At 36.3% G+C, this 7,532-nt stretch overlaps 1 protein-coding gene across 1 annotated transcript in view; it reads right to left on the bottom strand.

Annotated features, from left to right (window-relative positions):
* Positions 1 to 6,295, bottom strand: part of TERF1 (telomeric repeat binding factor (NIMA-interacting) 1) — a gene marked incomplete at its 5' end in the record, with an annotated part of 18,869 nt that extends 12,574 nt beyond the window's left edge. Inside the window, 4 exons of the mRNA XM_009572872.1 lie at positions 1,560 to 1,709; positions 3,078 to 3,164; positions 3,850 to 3,980; positions 6,200 to 6,295. Coding sequence (XP_009571167.1) covers positions 1,560 to 1,709; positions 3,078 to 3,164; positions 3,850 to 3,980; positions 6,200 to 6,295 — 464 coding nt within the window. The remainder of the gene's footprint in view (positions 1 to 1,559; positions 1,710 to 3,077; positions 3,165 to 3,849; positions 3,981 to 6,199) is intronic.
* Positions 6,296 to 7,532: the final 1,237 nt, after the last annotated feature.

Genomic DNA, 7,532 nt, shown 5'->3' with positions numbered 1-7,532 from the left:
GTTGGGGTTATTCAGCCTGGAGAAGAAAAGGCTTCGGGGAGACCTTATTGCAGCCTTTCAGTACTCAAAGGGGGCCTATAAGAAAGATGGGGACAAGCTTTAGCAGGGCCTGTTGCAACAGGACAAGGGGGAATGGTTTTAAACTAAAAGAGGGTAGATTCAGACTAGATATAAGGAAGAAGTTTTTTACAACGAGGGTGGTGAAACACTGGACCAGGTTGCCCAGAGAAGTTGTAGATGCTCCATCCCTGGAAACATTCAAGGTCAGGTTGGATGGGGCTCTGAGCAACCTGATCTAGCTGAAGATGTCCCTGCCCACGGCAGGAGGGTTGGACTAGATGACCTTTAAAGGTCCCTTCCAACCCAAACTATTCTATGATTATACTTCTACATATGGTACCAGAAAAAAGACAAGAGAGATTAACAGTTAATGCTAGAGTGTTTTTCTGTAGAGAACACAGGGTACGCTGTTGGGAAACAGTTACATGTATTGCACAGCAGAAGTGCGAACTCTTCACAAAGTTGTCTCCTCCATGTCCTAGGTAACTCAGTCCAAAGTAAAGATTTCAGAAGTAAGATTTGGAGCATTGGTGCAGACTGTAGGACAGATGGGCAGGCAGTGGGGGTGCAACACAGAGGGCCTACGTATGCTAGTATGGAGTTCCCAGGCCTTCGCTGAGACCTCCAAACCTCCATCTCCTCTTAGACTCAAAGAAATAGCCTTGAAAAATAAACTTGAAAACTGAAAGCAGAGCGAAACCATTAAAAGACATTCCTTGTATTATACTTTGAATGCATTTAATAAGTTCTCTAGTCTCTCTTTGTGGTAAGAAAATGAAAACTCCAGAGGAACTTCAGGTTTGTTTATTTAAAATTTGCATCTTATTACCTTTAGATGTTTGTGCTCTTGTAATAGAGTAATTCAATATTCTTTTATAGGAAGTAAACATAAGAGAAATTCTTTACAATCCTCCTGAAGATGAACTGCAGGAGGAATGTTATTCTTGCCAATTTTAAATCACTTTTGAGCAAGATGGTTTGTAAGGAGCTTTCTTATTTACAGGAAAACAGCATTAATAGTTTTCTATCTCCTAACTCCTCTGACATTCCTAAAGCTTTTAGCCAAATTAACAGGTCTTGATCTTTTAGTTTTAGTATGAGAAGTCATATAGACTTAAACAAAAAACCACATTAAATACATAGTTTAAAGTTTGTTTTAAGGAGTCTCAGATCAGAACTGCTTCTCTTAAATGTCTGTCACTAACGACAGACCTCTTTTTAATTATGCTTTTTCTAACTATTTTTCTAATCAAAACAGTTGTGGAAAAAACATTCACAAAAGATATTTTAAAGGAGTCTTACTCGTACTAACTTTCTCCTAAACATATATTCAACCTTTTTTGTTTTAATTAATAAGACAATCTAAAGGAAGATAAAGCTTCCTTTTCATCTAATACAGTAACTGAATATTGTCTAAACAACTCCCTTGAAAGTATAAATCTATTTAATCTTATCAGGTACCTCTTTTGAAATAAGTTTTGAAAATAGTTTTGACATACCTGTATTAAGAAGTTAGTTTCATTTTCTTTCATGAAAAGTTCAATGTAAGACTTGATTTTACTTATCAAAAGATTGTAACTGAAGCTTTGGAGAAGGGGAACATATGGATCCTTGCTTTTAATTACGGTTGCCAGCTTCACCCTTAAAGGCTAAGAAAAGCACAGCTTTATACAACACAAAAATATATCCTGCAGTAAACTTGGCATCTATGCTAAACAGGACATATACAAAGCTAAACATGATGTTTATATAGTTTTCTGAATATGCCTGTACAACTTCATGCTACAGTTTGAAAGGGTTCTGAAGTTAACTAGGCATAATACCAGAAGTTTACTTTATGTGCTTAGTAAACAGTTAAGTATAACTTTCCAGAGATCCTCATTTTCATTCCCTTTACAAATAAAACTGAAAGCAGGGTTGTCAATGGAGCAAAAACACCCAGAAAAGGCCACTCATTACTGGGTTCTCTTTTCTCATTTGCTGCCTCAAAAAGACTGCCATTGAAAGGGCTTGCAGCGTTTAGGAAAAAGAGTATTTAGTACAGTAGCATTAGGGACACATCGATACTGATAATCACAACTTCACATTTTGTCTACCAACCACTCTTACACAGACCAATATAGCCAAGAATTAACTTCTATGTACAGGTTGCATTCTTATTTACGAGTTTGAATACTATTACCACAGCCTACACTTTCTGAACATCTGAATCCTCTGAATGAAGAGTGTATCTGAAGAATAAGTTATACACATGCTGCTATTTACACAGAACATGTGTCCTAATGTACCAGAGGAAGACAGAGGCAGCATTTTTTACTTTTTCTCTTTTTTCCTTCAGTCCTTCTTTTGCTCTTTTCTCTGCACCAGCAAATTCAGGTGTGTGCACTAGCTATTATTTTAAAGAGATATGCACTCAAACTTGCATTTTTCTGAATGATGCAGTCAACATCAAACCAGGAAGTGGCCTGACCCACATACATTATCTTTTCCAGATAGAGGCATAATTATATCCACTCTATACTACAGATGCTAATGAGCTTTCCTTCCCTACGATGCTTCAGTATGTAGAACAATAATCAACAGAGACAATAAATAGAGTGCACTGCAATGGTTCAGAAAAAGTCAGCGGACTGATTATTAGGGAGTTACTATGTCTCTACCAGTATGTTTATCCTGTCTTTACACTGAGAAAACAGCAACATCAAGTTCCCAGAATCTGTACTGACACCTCACTCTTCATATGAAGTGGGAAAGGGGATGAAGTTCAGACTGATGCTGCCCACAGTGAAGAACAACTGCTGCTAGAAGCATTTTACTCCCCCAAATCACCCTTATTTCTATCAATCCCCTAGCAAAAAATTTCCTTTTGTATTTACAAGTGCCACGGGTGTGTAAGTGACTGCATAGGCAGTAATTAGGACGAAGCTATGCAGGTAGCATTTGCTAACTTTGGAAACCCATTCCCCCCTTCTCATCTGAAAATGAGAGCGCTTAATGCAAGTTAAGCAAGTTACTACCTTATCTGATTCCGAGTCTGTAAATAGCCTTTCAAGAACTTCAGCAGCCTCCTTGAAATATCCGTTTTCCATATGGACTGCTACAATCTACAACAAATATAATTACAAGATATGCTGAAATACATTTCACCTGAGATTCAGAAAAAACGAGAGAAGTCACACTTTTACAGTTTTGTAAGACTTCCAAAATCCAGAGGATTATATATTTAAGGGTCACCAACAATTATCTAGTTATAACAGTTAGTTCTGAAGTAATATTAAACCTTATGTATAAAGGTCTAAAGCCTCTCCATCAGGCATTTAAAAGGACACTCATTGATGCAAAATGTCCCATACTTACCTACTAAGTATTGCTTTCATCTTGCCCTGAAAGACACTCATAGTGCCAGTAGCTGTCAAGATGTTCTTACATGTTGCTCTTTGAAATCAAAAGTTTTCTAATACAAAGAACTATTTTTAAGCAGTAACAACAAAAAAGCTATTCATAATATATTTTAAAGCTCAAGATACTAGTGTTTTGAAATTGTTCTCTCGATATCTCATTTTTTCAGATTGGCAGCTTTTGAAACGATTTTGAACTGGGACAAATAGGAACCAATTTAGATAGGAAAAGGTCCCCTTGTACAGCTCTATTTACTCTGTACTTGAAAATACAGCAAACTTAGAAAATTCAGTTCAGCCTGCTAATAGCCCAAGCTTTTTCTAAAAGGACCCCCATTTTAGCAGAATGAATAGGTAGCATCCTGAAGCATTTTGAATAAGTCACACAGACCTGAATTTGAATCAAACGACGAATATCTTCATGAAGCTTTTCCGGTTTAATTTCTTCCCTTTCAAGTAAAGTCCAGAAAGACAGAGCAGATTCCAAAGGTGAAATTCTTTGATCATTTTCAAAATGGCATTCTTGGGGGTGTGGGGGGGGAAGTAGGAAAAAAGGTATTTAAAAAACTTGAAGGATAAAGCTAAATATATTATGTTATTTATACACAATGAAGTAATACGTACTATACATAATTTCAATTCTTTTTTCCTCAAATAATTTTGAGTCTCTTTCTTCAGGTGTGTTTAAGAGACCTGAAGTAACTGCCTTCTTTTCAGAGAGACTGGTTCTTCCTACCCTTGCTAGTAACATTACTGTTGCATTTTTAAGGGAGATTATGTAACTGCTAATTATTTTTCACTTAAAATGCCACTTGCAATAGTGCTAAGTTTAGCATCACGTATTTGGGCTGGCATTAATAATACTCTTACATTAAGTTTGGCATCAGATATCAAAACATTTGGTATTGATACTGTTAATTTTGTAATATAACCACTATTCTAAGTTTTTTTCCCCTGACTATCTCTGTATTTCCATGTCTTAACTTTTTGTTATATTTGAAGGGGTTAAACTGAGAAGGAAATTCAAACAGCTTAACACAGGAGTTTCACTGGAAAAGCAGAAGCAACCTCCCATGTCATTGTACCGCTGTGCCAACACCAAGGTTTGTGCAAACTCCCAGCAAGCAGGATCAGTGACCAGTTCTGGCAGAAATCTAGCCCAGCCAAATAACTATCCCCTCAACACTCTACAAACAGTTTCCCAGTCTCATCATTGGACATCTGCACAAGTGACTGTGCCAACATAACAGATGCAGTAGGAGCTGGCAGGTGCACAAGACGGCTTTTTTTGCCATGGCACTGCCAGCTTAGCTCAAGATGTTCACTGAACTACTACAGCCTCACTTATTCCTTCATTTTATATGACATCATAGCAGAGTCTCTCTCAGTATCATCTTATCCCTTACAGTAAGTATTTTTCAGATAGAAGGTAAACAATTTAAGCAATACTGAAAAAATAAAAAAAAATTTGATACCCACTACAGTAAAAGACAAACACTGAGAATTTAAATAGTATTTTTTATATATATATGCACACACATTAAAAAAACACTTCTGTGTTTCTTTAACTATTGTTTCAATCAAGTAATATGACACATCATATTAAATTTATTTTAATACTGTAAAAACAAAGTGTTTAACTCTTAAAGAGCCGGCATCTGAAACAGCCTACTCTATTTTAAGGCTCAGTACAGATTAAATATTTTAATAACTGGAATAGAATTAGGAAAGCTACCATACAATATATTAGCTTTCCTTGTACATTGTGCAGCTACATCTGATGTAATACCTACTAAGCACATGCAATTTTCTTCACCACACAGGTCATTCTCTACAGTGATAGATAAAAACACTCATTGAAGCAATATTCCCAAGTGTTATATACAATAATAGAGTTTTAAAGCATTATCAGAAAAGTTTCATAATTTGTATATGATGAAGTATTTTAAATATTAGAATTTGATTCTCAAGTTGAATTAAATCAAAAAGAGCGTTACCTGACAAGCAACATGAGAAATTTCATTTTATGAAAACAAGCCTTTGTGGCACTGCTAGGCTAGAGTACACTTTTTTCTTCCATGCTCATGCTGGCAAGACTGCTTTTGAAGTCCTTAAATTCCAATGAGTTTTATCAAGCAGTGAAAACTTGCAGCAAAAAAGTTAAGTCTTCCAGAAACTTGAGCGTGGAAGCAAAATCAGCTTGGCTAAACCAGTAAGTTGTGAATACAGCCAAACAGGAGACATGGTAGTGAATAAGAGTCCCAAGACCTGCTGCCAGCTGAAAGTCTTACAGCCTTCTGTAAGAAACAAGGGCAGCCATCCTTTTCATCTGTATTCTTATTCCTACTGCCTGTCCTACTTTAACCTCTAGAGTTAAATGTGCAGAAAGAAACGCACATTCTGTGCTTTAAACTTGCAAATATTGCTCACTATGAGCTAGTCAATCTTTTCCAGTATATTTCTTTTGTTGATGCTACTCTGACAAAAAAGACCTATAATTTAAGAAGCATATAGCCATTCAAATTCAAAGCAGCTAAATCAGTCAGCACAGAATAACACTGGTCCTGCATACAGTTCAGTCACATGTGGAATATAGACAGCCCAAAATGTAGAGTTCAGTCATTTTATTTACAAACATATATATACAGTAAAGGCTATGTGAAAGCACACCTAATACACCTCTGTGGAAGTTCACACAAGCCTATTTAAACAACAAATGAAAAAAAGAATCAAATATTTACCAAGGTTTTTTCCTTTTGCAATTCTTATCAAAAGCTGACAGAGATACACTGTTTTTTTCTGATGTGTAGGTATTTTGGAAAGGCCATTAATAAGAGCTGGAAAAGAGAAGTTAAAGTCAGTCTTGCTCCAGCACTGCCACAGTGTGGCTAGAAATATACTAGACACTAGTGTTATCAGACTTTAATAATCTACTAAATTTCTAATTCATTAGAAACTGATGAAGCATATTTAGTTAATATTCTTCCATGTTAAAAGAACTTAAATCATACTTAAGAATTTGACCAGAAAAACTTACACCTCTTGCAGTTCATAAGAGTAACCTAGAAGTGGTAAGATGCATTACAGACTTATATTCATCAAATTAGAAGACCACAGTACCTTACATAAATAAAGGAAGTTTTGTTTTGCTCAGTAGCTTACTGTAAAAGACAACTGTCTGCTCCAGAGAACATTTCTGTGAAATGCCCACAAAACATGAGCCACATGCAGACTGGTGACATTTACATGTTGCTATAGCAACCAACAGACCAAAAGCAGTAAAAGCTACAAGGAGCACTTAGTCAGAAATGAAAATCTACACGGGAAATCCTCCTCACAAGGTTGGAAGGTCACAAGGATTATTATACATTTTAGAATGGGAGCTGTCATGAGATTATTTCCACCATGCTGGTTACTGTGAACTTCATATTTTAATGTGCTGGATATAGTAATTAGTCTTCACAGCATAATACAGAAACATTCAAAATGAAAAGCGAAGAATGTGTGAAGCGGCTTATCCAAGTTGCAGACTGAACACCCTAGTTCAGGAAGTGTTTGTGTACACATTTTTGTGTCAGCCTAGCAAAAGCCAGGATTCTGGAGCATGGGACCCCCAAATTTTGCAGTGACACAACTAGAGCACATAACACATTGTTTTACTTGGAAGTACTCAGCCTACTTGCTTATTAGTGTATGATTGTCTCCTATGAACAATGGATAAGCATGAAACTACAAAGTAATTAAATAGCCCCGAATGATTACCTAAGCTAACATCGAAGAGGATATTGTCATTTGGGCTTGGAAGAACACATTTACAACTGCTTCAGTGAGGACAGGTGATACAAGAGCTTTTAATAGCCAAAATAGGAAGTAAAAAAAGAACATTGCTTAGAACAACAGTGAAGTGCCACTCGTTATAATCACAAATTCATGCATCTTCCATAGCAGACAACAGAGTTCAATTTCAGAAAGATTTGGATGAGTTCAGTGATAGAGATAAGCACCATCATCGTGCCCTGAAGATGGAGCCAGAGCTTGGAAATTTTGGAAGTAGGCAAAATACTGTAGCTGAAT

Source organism: Fulmarus glacialis, unplaced genomic scaffold, assembly GCF_000690835.1.
Source record: "Fulmarus glacialis isolate BGI_N327 unplaced genomic scaffold, ASM69083v1 scaffold8272, whole genome shotgun sequence".
Taxonomy (NCBI): domain Eukaryota; kingdom Metazoa; phylum Chordata; class Aves; order Procellariiformes; family Procellariidae; genus Fulmarus; species Fulmarus glacialis.
The sequence above is the reverse complement of the archived record's forward strand: the minus strand, read 5'-3'. Positions and strand labels throughout refer to the sequence as shown.